The 12,989-nt window shown below is 50.0% G+C and overlaps 1 protein-coding gene across 15 annotated transcripts in view; it reads left to right on the top strand.

The window, feature by feature from the left end:
• The first annotated feature begins 1,764 nt into the window (after nt 1-1,764).
• The window catches only part of GGH (gamma-glutamyl hydrolase), a 39,089-nt gene continuing 27,864 nt past the window's right edge, over nt 1,765-12,989 (top strand). For 13 of the 15 annotated variants that reach the window (XR_010308400.1, XR_010308398.1, XR_010308401.1 and 10 more), the window contains exons 1-7: nt 1,765-2,004; nt 4,631-4,745; nt 5,503-5,553; nt 7,753-7,837; nt 10,261-10,399; nt 11,460-11,566; nt 11,663-11,753. Coding sequence is in view for 5 of the 15 variants with exons in the window: in XM_064170800.1 (XP_064026870.1) it covers nt 1,878-2,004; nt 4,631-4,745; nt 5,503-5,553; nt 7,753-7,837; nt 10,261-10,399; nt 11,460-11,566; nt 11,663-11,753 (715 nt within the window). In the remaining 10 variants the exon portion in view is untranslated. Of the gene's footprint in view, nt 2,005-4,630; nt 4,746-5,502; nt 5,554-7,752; nt 7,838-10,260; nt 10,400-11,459; nt 11,567-11,662; nt 11,754-12,845; nt 12,984-12,989 lie in introns of all 15 variants that reach the window. The other 2 variants (XM_064170796.1, XM_064170795.1) reach the window with 1 other exon arrangement.

Genomic DNA, 12,989 nt, shown 5'->3' with positions numbered 1-12,989 from the left:
CACTGGCTCGAACACTTCCATGTGCTGCTTGTGCTGGGGGCTGCAGAACTGCCCCCAGGACTGCAGGTGGGGTGTGAGGAGAGCAGAGCCAAGGGGCAGAATCCCCTCCCTTGCCCTGTGCCCACACTGCTCTTGCTGCAGCCCAGCACAGGGTTGTGTCTGGGCTGCACTCACCCTGCAGGCTAAAAAAGGATCATTTCCTCAGTGTGCAAAGGCAGCTGACACAAAATCAGGATGCTTGCTTCATTTGAGCTTTACAGCAGCAGGCCTTGGGTGAAAAACAACACACTCATCCCTGTTAGCTCAAGTATATAGAGCACAAGCAAACTATAGGTGATGAGTGCCATGATTTTGCATCACATAAAGCTTCGTACAGATGCTCCATCAGCTACCTAACTCATTGTGCTATTACCTCACTCATGACAGTAAAGTGCCCCTCACATTCACCTTTCAACTTTTCCTCCTGGAGTTGTGTTTTTTAGTGTGTAAATCATAGAATCACAGAATCAGCCAGGTTGGAAGAGAGCTCTAAGCTCAGCCAGCCCAACCTAGCACCCAGCCCTGCCCAACCAACCAGACCATGGCACTAAGTGCCCCAGCCAGGCTTGGCTTCAACACCTCCTGCCACAGCCACTCCACCACCTCCCTGGGCAGCCCATTCCAATGCCAATCACTCTCTCTGCCAACAGCTTCCTAACAACATCCAGCCTAGACCTGCCCTGGCACAGCTTGAGGCTATGCAGGGGACATGTCTTATTTTGATCTTCGCCCAGATCTGCCTCTGGCTCATGTAAGAAAGACCCAATGTGGCGCTGCTTACACAGCTGACAGCATTCTCCCCGCTCCGTCTTTTGTTTCCAGCTATTTTAGCCCTTGGGGTCCTTCTGCCTTTAGCCTCGGTGGCTCTCAGCCACGGTAGCTTGCTCTTAGACAAGCACACAAGCATACGGAGTCAGAAACCACCCAACGGCATGAACCCAGGGCCGAGCCTATTCGCTCCCCTCAGCTACAAGGCGCAAGCAGCCTCGGCTGCCGCTGAGCCAGCAGTGTGCCCAGGTGGGCAGCAGAGCCAATGGCATCCTGGGCTGGCTCAGGAGCAGTGTGGGCAGCAGGACAAGGGAGGTTCTTGTGCCCCTGTGCTCAGCACTGCTCAGGCCACACCTTGAGTGCTGTGTCCAGTTCTGGGCCCCTCAATTCAAGAAAGATGTTGAGGTGCTGGAAGGTGTCCAGAGAAGGGCAACAAAGCTGCTGAGGGGCCTGGAGCACAAACCCTATGAGGAGAGGCTGAGGGAGCTGGGCCTGTTTAGCCTGGAGGAGGCTCAGGGGTGATCTTATTACTGTCTACAACTACCTGAAGGGAGGTTGTAGCCAGGTGGGGGTTGGCCTCTGCTCCCAGGCAACCAGCAATAGAACAAGGGGACACAGTCTCAAGTTGTGCCAGGGTAGGTATAGGCTGGATATTAGGAAGAAGTTCTTCACAGAGAGAGTGATTGGCATTGGAATGGGCTGCCCAGGGAGGTGGTGGAGGCACCGTCCCTGGGGGTCTTCAAGAAAAGCCTGGCTGGGGCACTCAGTGCCATGGTCTGGTTGGTTGGGCAGGGCTGGGTGCTAGGTTGGGCTGGCTGAGCTTGGAGCTCTCTGCCAGCCAGCTTGATTCTGTGACTCCATGATTCCCAGCGTGCCCCGCGGCGCGGGCGGGCCGTGCGCAGACGGCGCAGGACCGGGGGCACCGTTTCCCAGCGTACCCCGCGGCGCCGGGGGCCGTGCGCAGACGGCGCAGGAGCGGAGCTGCGTTTGGCTCCGCCGCTCCGTGACGCCGTAGCTGTGTGGCGCCGTAGCGGCGGCTGAAGGGAGAGCTCTTCGCTTCTGGCGCGGCCATGGGGCTCCTCGCTGGGCTCCCTCGCACCTTGGCCACCGTCCTGCTCCTCGCTCTGGGCTCCGCTGCCGCAGCCCCCCTCGTGCCGCGCGGCGGGCGGTCGGACGGTAACGAGAGGCCCATTATAGGTAAGGGCAGGGGGTCCCCTCGCGTCCCGGGGATCACCGGTTCGGCCCGGGCTGAAGCGGCGGCTCGGGGCTGTCTGCTCTTCGCCGGCAGGGGGTTGCACACCGCTCCTGCAGCCGGCCCGAGCCCTGCCGGTTTCTGGGGGGGGGGGAAAGGCCTCCCGCAGGGTGGGTTCGGGCCGAGCTGGTACCGAGAGGGCTGTGCTGTACCTGCTGCCTGAAGAAATGCTGTTTGGGAGCAATTGTGGCAGGAAGTCGTTGAGTGGAGTCTTGACTCGTTGGGTTTGGAAGAGACCTCTCGGTCCAGCCGTTAGCTCCGCTCTGCCAGCTCGCCGCTAGCCCCTGGCCCTCAGCACCGCACCTGCGCGGCTGCGAGACCTTCCCGGGGATGGGAGCTCCGCTGCCGCCCCGGGCAGCCTGCTCCAGAGCCTCACAGCCCTTTCTGAACATAGCTGAAATTACAGGAGCTCACTCCTGCCCATGGGAACCTTGGTTGGAGCTCTTAATTCTTGGAGCTAGTGGCTTTTTTGGACAACTGAAGGAGCTGGGTAGTGTGTCCCTTCTTAAATTGAGGCGAAGGACGCCTGATTGTGTCTGTTGAGTTTGGCTAATGGTTTTTGGTATCCGACTCCTGTGTACAGAAGCAAACCAGAGAACACAGGTGTGATGGCTTGGGTGTTCCCCGCCCCCCCCTCCACGCTTTACAAGTCACCCAGACTAGACTCAGCTGGCTCTGGGAATATAAATGAAGCTATTTATTTACAGCTGGCACAATATACAAGCAGATAGTTACAGTACATACAGTTACATACAGAAATATATAAGGTATAAGGTAATACAGAAGCACAACTCCCAGAAACTTGAGTCCCCAGGAGGGGCTCTCAACCACCCCTCACCTTTCCCCTGCCCCCTCCACCTTACCCCAGTCCTAAGGAAAGAATAGAGGTTCGGACAAGAGGTTAAGAAGCAAAGTGGGTTAGTCCAAAGGGAAGGTGAGGTTAGGGAGTATGATGTTGCTCAGCCAGCAGCCCAAGGCAGAGAGTGTGAAAATGGTGAGAGTGCTATGTAATGTTTTCCTTTCTTCAGCAAGACTCTGAGGGCAGTAGGCATCACCATTGTTTTCCTTTCACAGCCTAGGATCTAGTTCTTCTCACCAAAACAATCTACCCTGCTTCAAACTAGCACAACAGTGTGGTTTTTTTCTCCTGTTATTCTGCACAGTTAAGCTCACAAAGGTAGTTTGGATCCAGAACGAGCTCAGTACCTGGGTGATTCTGTGTTGCTAGCATCAAAAGGAGGAGAGGCTGAGGGAGCTGGGATTGTTTAGTCTGGAGAAGAGGAGGCTCAGGGGAGACCTCATTGCTGTCTACAACTACCTGAGGGGAGGTTGTAGCCAGGAGGAGGTTGCTCTCTTCTCTCAGGTGGCCAGCACCAGAACAAGAGGACACAGCCTCAGGCTGCGCCAGGGGAGATTTAGGCTGGAGGTGAGGAGAAAGTTCTTCCCTGAGAGAGTCATTGGACACTGGAATGGGCTGCCCGGGGAGGTGGTGGAGTCGCCGTCCCTGGAGCTGTTCAAGGCAGGATTGGACGTGGCACTTGGTGCCATGGTCTGGCCTTGAGTTCTGTGGTAAAGGGTTGGACTTGATGATCTATGAGGTCTCTTCCAACCTTGGTGATACTGTGAATAGTTATTTTTAATTGAACATCATTCTGTACCACAGCTTTTTTCTTCACCCTCTAGGAGCAGTGAAGTTCTCTTAATTCCTTATGCCTCTGAATGCAACATAAGGAATATGTGGTGAAAAAAACCTCCAGAGCAGTAGTGAGTGAGGATTGTTTTAGAAAGATGGACTCCATAGGATTCCATTCTCAGATTTTGGGTTCAGTCTGCTAAGGCTGTGCCAGCAGGCAAGGTTTACAGGTGTTTTGGCTGAAAGCTTTTCATTCTGGTATTAACACAACCGAGGGGAATGGAGGGGAGTGTGGTCTGAGATACACTTCACTGACTACACAGGGAGTTCAGGCAAGCTAAGGCTGTTGGACTAGATGATCTTTCAAGGCCCCTTCCAGCCCCTGACATTCTGTGATAAATACTTGCTTTCTAGTCATGAAATTGTTCTTATGTGCAGCCTAAACCTTTCCTGCTGCAACTTGAGGCTCTTCCTTCTTGTCCTATTCCTTGCTGCTTGGGAGGAAAAACCGAACACAGCCTGGCTTCAGCCTCCTTTCAGGGAGTTGTGGAGTGCAATGAGGTCTCCCCCTGCCCCAGCCTCCTTTTCTCCAGGCTGAGCACCCTCAGCTCCCTTAGGAGCTGACTCTCACCAGTCCTGTTCTCCAGACCCTTCCCCAGCTTTATTGTCCTGCTCTGGATATGCCCCAGCCCCTCGGTGTCCTTTTTGTAGTGATGAGCCCACAGCTGGGAGGCTGAACCTTAGTCAGATAATTTGTGTTTATTTGGAACCTTGTGATTAGGCATGGTAATTAATGCCCCATTGCCTCAGTGCTTGTACTTCTTCCAGGAGGTAAATAAACCACTGCACTCTGGCATATAGGAAACTGCAGTTGGCTTTTTCTCTCTCTGGCGTTTGCTGCTTTTCTAGTGCTGATTCTTCTCTCTTGCACCCTCCAGGCATATTGTCACAGGAGTGTCACTATGACAAGTTCCACAAATTTGGAAGTTCTTACATTGCAGCTTCATATGTGAAGTTCTTGGAGTCTGCTGGTGCCCGAGTTGTGCCAGTAAGGTAGGTTTTTGTATCCTTACCATGTGGCTGACGGTGGCTTAGTGTAAGAGCATCATCCTGAAGGCACATAAAGAGAGTTGTGCTGCTGCTCTGAGTGCCTGGAGCTCCCCAGAGACTGAAGATGCCACAGTTTGCAAGGTGCTTTAGAAATCAGAAGAAAAGCAGAGCAAAACACCCAGTTTTGTACTATTCCTTCTTATGATATTAGCTTTTCTTTGGAAAAATGCTGGGGTTTAACCTGTGAAATACCAGTGCTGCTGTCATACTGCTGAGATGGTGTTTTGCTGCTGCTGAGGCCTGTCTCAGTCTTCCACCTCTACACTTCATCTTTTCTGAGGAAGGGTGTGACCTTCTGAGGAAGCTCTGCCCTTCTCGGAAGCCCTCACAAACTGGAGCTGCCAGTCTTCAGGAAGTAACCACCATGGCATGCCTCTAGGGGTGAGGCTTAACCAGTGTGTGCAGGGGGGTCCCTGCAGGAAATAACCACCATGGCATGCCTCTAAGGGGGAAGCTTGACCAGTGTCTGCAGAGGGCTCTCAGGGTACCTCATGGCTGAGCTGTACTTGAAAGGCTTTATTTCCCATCTTGGGAATTGTCAGTCTCTACTGAGCTGTCTCCTTTGATTTGTGGCTATTTTACTGTTTAAAACATGCTGCTTAATTTTGTGCCTCATCTTCCTGTCCAATAGCATTGACATCTTTATGATCAAATCTTGTGTGTTTGATGTGCTCTGTAACCATTTTCCTTGGTGTTTCAGATTAAATCTTTCAGATGAGGAATATGATAGACTGTTCCACTCAATTAATGGGTAAGTTTTGAGCACTGAGTCCCTGTTCTGGTTTTGAGCTGTGCCATGTTCTCCAGAGATCTCTCTTCCTCATCTTGATTTTGACACTTAATATCTGGGTGCTTCTTCCCTGTTCTGTTCTTTCTTCCCTCTCCAGATCTCCACTGTCATAAAAGTTCCTGATTTCCAGTCTTTTCTGCCCTTTTGGCTGCTTTCTTTCTTTGACCTTGAATGGTTCTTGCCTGTCATGAGGCTTAATTAAGTCTTTGGTAGACAACCTCCATCTCTGCAACTGTTCATAGTCACAGAATTGTTTTGGTTGGAAGAGAACTTTCAGATCAAGTCTGACCATTCTCTTAACTCTGCCAAGTGTGATGCTAAACCATGTCCCTTGGCACCACATCTATGTGTCTTTAAAACACCTCCAGGGTCTGCCCATGTGTTCTTCCTACATTTTAAATGTGGGGCAGTGTGGTCTAATTGACCACATTTTAATTGTAGACTGAGCAAAGGCAAAACCTTCAGTGTTTGCCCTGTGCTGAAAGTGCCCTTTGGAAGTGTCAGACCAGCTGCTGTTATGCTTGGGATGTGAGCCTGTGGCTTCTGATTGGGCCACTTGTGGTCGTGAAGTGAGCATCTGAAGTGATGAATATTTACGTTGAGCTTCTGCCTGTGCTGAGATGAGAATCAGCACGTGGAGAACTTGCAGATTTAGGAGCATGGCTGCCTGGGCAGAGCACTATCCTGTGCTCCACAGCATGCCTTGCACACTGAGTTCAGGGTCTTGTGGTATGAGCAGGTGTAAAATGGTGACACTTTCTGCCCTGTGGCTAGAAGGACTTTCACCAATGAGGTTTTGTATTCTTCCTACCTCAGAGCAGAAGGGTGTTGGGCAGGTAGATCCAGTTCTCTTATCCTGCTGTGATTGGCAGTTGGGTTTGTGCAAGTGAGTGAGGATGACTTCTGTTTCCTCATGTTGCTCTCCGCTGTCAGCCAGCAGCAAATAGCTGTGTGCAAACAACAGAGCTCTGATGGGAGCAGCTTTCTGTTCTGTGGAAACTTAGAAGGAAGAGATGTGTTTGCCTTTTATGTGGTAAGAGCTTAGTCCCAGGTTCTTTGCAGTTCATGGAATGAGTTGGAAGGGACCTTAAAGTTCAGTCATTTCCAACCCCACCAGCCCAGGTTGCTCAAGGTCTCATCCAGCCTGGCCTTGAACACCTCCAGGGAGGTTGTGGAGCACAGAAGCACCCAACGTGATCAAAGATCAAAGATCACATTGGGTGCTTCTGTGCTCTACAGCCTCCCGGGCAACCTGTGCCAGTGTCTCACCACCCTCACTGGAGAGAATTTCTTCCTAATCTCCAGGCTAAATCTGCCCTGCTCAGGCTTCAGTCCATTGTCCCATGTCCTGTCACTTGCAAACAGTCCCTCCTCAGCTTTCTCGTTGCCCCCTTCAGGTACAGGAAGGCTGCCATAAGATTTCCCTGGAGCATTTTTTCCCTCCAGGCTGAACAACCTCAGTTCTCACAGCATTTGGATCTTGTTGATTGTTCAATGCCACCTCTACAATAGGAGAGACAGAATTTTATGACTATAGCAACAGACTGCTGAGAGCCTTTGAAATTCACAGTGAATGTGGTTGGCTCTGAGCAGTAAGAGACACTGGAGCTCAGGTAGCTGCAGTTCATTCTGTTTATGACAGCATCAAGCCATTATCATTGCTGAAAGCTGTATTTTAGGTATTCTCTGTTGACTCTTCCCCATCTTACAGAGTCACTGGGGATGGAGGAGACCTTTAACATAGAGTCCAACCATTGTATTTCTCTAGGCTCAGTCACTGCTTTGTTAGCAACCATTCTTCACCAGGATTTAGGATATGGTTCAGTTAATGACTAAAGACACCTAAACTGAGCTGTCTGCATGTACACCAGCTTCCTAAACTCACCTAATTAATGGAGTGCTGGCCAGTACAGCCAGTGGAGCCTTACAGGGCTGTTCAGCCTCTCCACTAGTTAAATATCTGCTCCAGAAGACCTGAGTCTCCAGTCTGACTAGATCCCTGCTGCCATCCACAGTGGAAGCTTAGATACCTCTCTGTGGATTTGAGAGGTGCTGTAGGCTGAATCCTCCCCTCAGAAGCACTCTCAGCCTTTCTGTGTGCATTGTCCAGCTGTTAGTTCGATCAGATTGCTAATCAGATTCTTGAATGTTGCCTTTCAGGGTACTTTTTCCAGGAGGTGGTGTGGATCTTAAGACTTCAGAATATTCCAGGGTTGCTAAGATATTTTACCACAAGGCGTTAGAGGTAATGACTAAGGCACAGTCTGTTCTTGTTACTGTCACTGCTCAGAGAACAAAACCACAGGGAGGCTCGTTTTGTGTTGCCATCCAGTGTGTTATCTGTAAGCCCTACAAGAAGCTCATTGCTGGCTTCTGCCTTCAGAACTCATTTCATACCTCGAGCTTTGGACTGCTGACACTTTTTCCTGTTACATGTTGTGGCATAAGCTTAAACTCTCAAGTTCTCCAGGTGAAAACGCTCATTTATTCCTTGTACCTGAGGCTTATGGCTCTGGGGGGGGCTTGTGCTGAAGTACTGACATGTTCCAAAGCAGAGAGGATCTGCTGCTGAAGTACTGACATGTTCCAAAGCAGAGAGGATCTGCTGCTGAAGTACTGACATGTTCCAAAGCCGAGAGGATCTGCTGCTGAAGTACTGACATGTTCCAAAGCAGAGAGGATCTGGTGGCATTAATAATTGATCAAAGATAAACAGAAATCTAATCACCTGTAGAAGTCTTAGAGCCAACAGTTAGATTTGGAAGGAATTCTAGAGCCTCTCAGAAAGCAGTTTGCAATCATGTAACATTAAGGCCTCCCTTTGTCTATTGTTACAGCTTGTGAAACACCTTTATTCTCACTTACCTGAAACACTTTTCTCCTGCAAGTAGCTTTATCTTTGGAGGTGCAAATGAGGGATCAAGGTGAACACAGGAACCCATTTTAGCTGTTCCTTTGCTTTGGTAGCTGTAAATACTCTTAAGTAAACACTGGGTTGATTCATGACACAACAAAAGGTGGAACGAATACTTGAAAGGTTCTGTTAATTACTTTGGGATATTTACATGCTCATTAGCTTTATTAAGATGGAATTTGAGGAAGCTCTTCTGTTCAAAGAGCATCAGCAAAGCTCTTGAATCCTTTAGTGTAGATTTAATTCTCTTAGAGCAGAAGTAGGGGTTTGGTTTTTTTTAGACGGCAGTCAGGTTTTGAAGGAGAATGTGCAGTGTGGGCAGGTGTGGAGATTGACTGAGCTTTACATGCAGTGCACAGGAGCCAGAGAATTGCTTTGGTTGGAGAAGACCTCCAGGATCAGAGTCCAGCCCTCAATCCAGCACCACCGTGGCCATTAATCTGTGTCCCCATGTGCCATGCCCACACATTTCCTGAACACCTCCAGAGGTGGTGACTCCACCACCTGCCTGGGCAGCCTGTTCTTGTGATTCATTAGAGATCTGCACTTGCCTTGAGTAAAACTGTCAATTGTCTTTCTTCTTGCCCCTTATTCTCAGCTCACGTTGATTTCAAGTGGTCACAGAAGATGTGGAAAGCTTTGCCCTATTCCAGAGGCTGTTAGCAGTAGTGCTTAAGCTGTTACCATGGCAGAAGCATTCTTTGGCAGTGAGGAAGAGGATTTTCTCTTTTCACCCTCACTGCCAGCTCTGCAGCAGGCAGGGAAGCACAGGTGGTGGCATCCACAGCACCATCAGTGATGCAGTTCTATACTGAAGCTCTCTACTCTTCAGTCCCCCCAGCACCAACATTGTTCTCTTCTGTGTCTTTATTGCTGGTAATTGTCTGTCACCTTAAGCCCAAATCTTGCCAAGTCTGTCTTATCTTGAATGTCTTTGTAACCTTTCCCTGTGTGAAGTGCAGGCTGTGCCCTGCTGCTGGGACAAGGGTTTCTTGGGGTTTTCAGTGGGGTCATGATGTTTATTGACTTTACACCATATTTTGGAAGGGACTTTGTCCCACTGCAGTCAGCAGGGACATCTTCAACTAGAGCAGGTTGTTTAGAGCCCCAGACATCCTGACCTGCAATGGTTCCAGGGATGTGGGGCATCTTCCACCTCTCCGAGCAACCTGGGCCACTGTTTCACTACCCTCAGTGTAAAACAGTTCTTTATATCTGGTCTAAATCTCCCTGCTATAGTTTCAGGGCATCACCCTTGTCCTGTCTCTGCAGGCCCTGCTCAAGTCTGTCCCCTTTAATTACTGAAAGGCTACCAGAACATCTCCCTGGAGCCTTCTCCAGGCTGGTCAATCCCAGCTCTCAGCCTGGCCTCACAGCAGAGGGCTTTCACCCTTGGAGTTGCCTGTAGTGTTCCCAGCCCTGTGTGCCAGGTGGTCCTGAAGACTGCAGCCTTCTTTCTGTAAATCTTGCCTGCTTTGCTCTGAGAAGCAGCAGCTCCTGGGCCTTGGTCACCACCCCAGCAGCAGTGCAGTGGGGCCTGTAATTCCTTCCTTCTTAGAAGTGGCTTTTGGAGCAGCAGGTGGGGGGGGGTGCAGAGCAGAACTGTTCAGATTGCACAAAGGCAGGTCGGTGCTCCTGCAGTACTTTCACTTCTCATGTACCCAGGAGAAAGTGAGCAGGGCAGGAAGCTCTCTTCAGTCTCTCTCTAACTCCTCAGTGCTTTTTCCTTATGTTGTCCCTTTCTTGTTTTGAAGGCAAATGACAAAGGAGATTATTTCCCAGTCTGGGGAACATGTCTGGGGCATGAACTGCTCACTTACCTCACGAGTGGGGAAGTTTTACTCATTAATACCAAGACAGAAGGTTCTGCACTCCCTCTGAACTTCACTCCAGGTGAGCAATCCATGACTTCTCATGTCTGAGTTTTGCTGAGGGTTTTGCTTCTGAGAAATGCCAAGGATGAACCTTTGGGAGGTTTCTGATGATTATCTTTCATATTAAGTTGCCAGGACTGTTTTTACCAAGTCAGTGCAACTCCTGTCACTGCTAAAGCAAAGGTGTGAGCACAAACCATCTGAAACCACCAGCACTCAGCAAAGCCCCCAGGTGTGGCGCTCTGACTCATTTGATTACTTGGACCCACAAAAGTCATGTGGGTTGAGGTCCCTTTTTGTCACCAAGTTGAACAAAGAGTACAGATCCAAACCCTCCATGTTTCAAACTGCATCTTTCCAAGTGATGTACTTGTAACATTGCTGTCCCACTTGTACAGTACTGGGAGCATGGAAATCCCTTAAGATAGAGCTGTGCCACTCAGCAGCTCAGGTACAGTTACAACTTAGTGTTGTTACTCTAGCCTTTAATTGCTCAGTGGCCATCTGGTGACCATGGAGCAGAAGGGACCCCAAGGATCATCACTGGCTAGAAAGCTTGGAGCTGGAGTTGCAGTGAGCTGGCCCAGCTGGCAAGCTGAGTCTTTAAACTGCTCAATGTAGGGGACTCCACTGCTTCCCTTGGGAGGTGATCCCAATGTCCAGCTGTTCTCTGGGGAAACACTTCCTTCTGGAGTCCAGTGGGAATCTCCCCAGCATTAACTTGTCCCCATCACCCCTTGCCTTTTCCATGAGACTCCTTGTACAAAGAGAGTCTCCAACCTCATGGCAGCCTCCCTTTATGTCCTGGTGTGTGGCAGTAAGGTCTCCCCTAAGCCTTTTCTTCTGAAGGCTGAACAAACTCAGTCTGTGCTCTGAGTGGAAAGGTCACAGAAATGAGTGACAAAGAGCAGTGCTTGTTTTATGGGGGACTTGGCTAGCAAGCTGGGTCAAGACTGGAGGTCAAAACTCCTCAAGGCACAGCTCAGATTGAGTCAAGAGTCCAGATGGGTTCAGTACTGCTCAGCTGTTAGCAATTTGGCTTGTGGGCAACACCCAATTTCCTCTTTCCTTTGTGCCAGCTGCCAAAGACAGCAGACTGTTCAAGAACTTCCCTAATGATGTCCTACATGCATTTGCTACTGAGCCACTGACATCAAACTTTCATATGTGGAGCCTCTCCATGGAGGTATTTGATGATTTGCTTTCCTGAACACAGCTCCGTTTGCTCTAGAGACCACTGGGGAGTTGACACCTCCTATGTTACCTCTTCTCCTTACCACAGAATTTCACCAAGAGTGAAAAGCTTCATGAGTTCTATAACGTTCTGACCACCAACATGGATGGGGAAGTGGAGTTCATATCTACTATGGAAGGTAAGGACAGGAGTTTTTGTGAGCTGTTTGCACCAAATTCATTCTTTAGAGATGCTGTGGCATTGATGTTACAGATAGCACTCCAGGCTTGCAGTTAGAGCAGCAGAGGGAGCATCAGCCCTGCTGGTGCTCTGGCTGAGAGGAACAGACTCAGTTTGCAGGGTATTGTATCTTTTGAGTACCTGTCTCTGTTCTCTCACCTGCTGATGCCCTTCCAGCTGTGATATCGCTCTCAGCACTGGAGTGTTGGAGTGCTGTGGTGTGAGGTGTGCAGCACTTTACTCCCTCTGCAGTGCAGCACAGCCCTGTGACACCTCATTTCTGTCTCTACTTCTGCTTGTCTGCCTGTGGTGCTCTGAGTGCTGGACAAGCAGAACAACTCAGGGCACTGAGGGAACTGCCACAGCTCATAGGATTTTGGCTGGAAGAGACCTCTCAGGTCATCACACCCAGCTGTTAACCCAGCACTGCCAGGTCACCACTGCACCACATCTACACAGCTTGGAAACCCCTCCACTGCCCTGGACAGGCTGTTTCAGGCCCTGACAACCTTTTCAGAGAAGAAAAGTCTTCGTGTCCAGCCTGAACCTCCCCTGGGGCAACGTGAACCTGTTTCCTCTTGTCCTGTCGTTTGTTTCTTGGGAGAAGAGCCCAACCCCCACCTCACTCCAGCCTCCTTTCAGGGAGCTGTGGAGAGCCAGAAGGTCTCCCTTCAGCCTCCTTCTCTCCAGACTGAACACCCCTAGTTCCCTCAGCTGCTCCTCACGGGCTCTGTTCTCCAGACTCCTTCCCAGCTTCATTGCTCTCCCTGGACCTGCTCCTGCACCTCAGCGTCCTTCAGCCACAGACCTGCAAATAATCCAGAAGTGATGCACAAAGCTCTTGTGCCGTGGCCTGAGCCCTTCTTTTACAGCAACCATTTTCCTCTTCAGCTCTGCTGGCACTTGGACAGACTTTCACCTTGCTGCTGAAGCTTCTGTGACACTACTGATGGGAGGTGTTTGCAGTCTGTCCACTGAATTTCTTTTGCAGTAAGACTTCAGCACCTAATTAAGGCACAGACCTTGCTTAGGTGCTTTGTGTTTGTTGCAGCATACAAATACCCAATTTATGGTGTCCAGTGGCATCCAGAGAAAAACCCTTTTGAGTGGAAGAATTCTCCAGGCATTCCGCATTCCCCATCAGCTGTCAGAGCAGCATATTATATAGCTGACTTCTTCATTAATGAAGGTAAAA

Source organism: Pogoniulus pusillus, chromosome 34, assembly GCF_015220805.1.
Source record: "Pogoniulus pusillus isolate bPogPus1 chromosome 34, bPogPus1.pri, whole genome shotgun sequence".
In the NCBI taxonomy this organism is placed as follows: Eukaryota; Metazoa; Chordata; class Aves; order Piciformes; family Lybiidae; genus Pogoniulus; species Pogoniulus pusillus.
The sequence above is the reverse complement of the archived record's forward strand: the minus strand, read 5'-3'. Positions and strand labels throughout refer to the sequence as shown.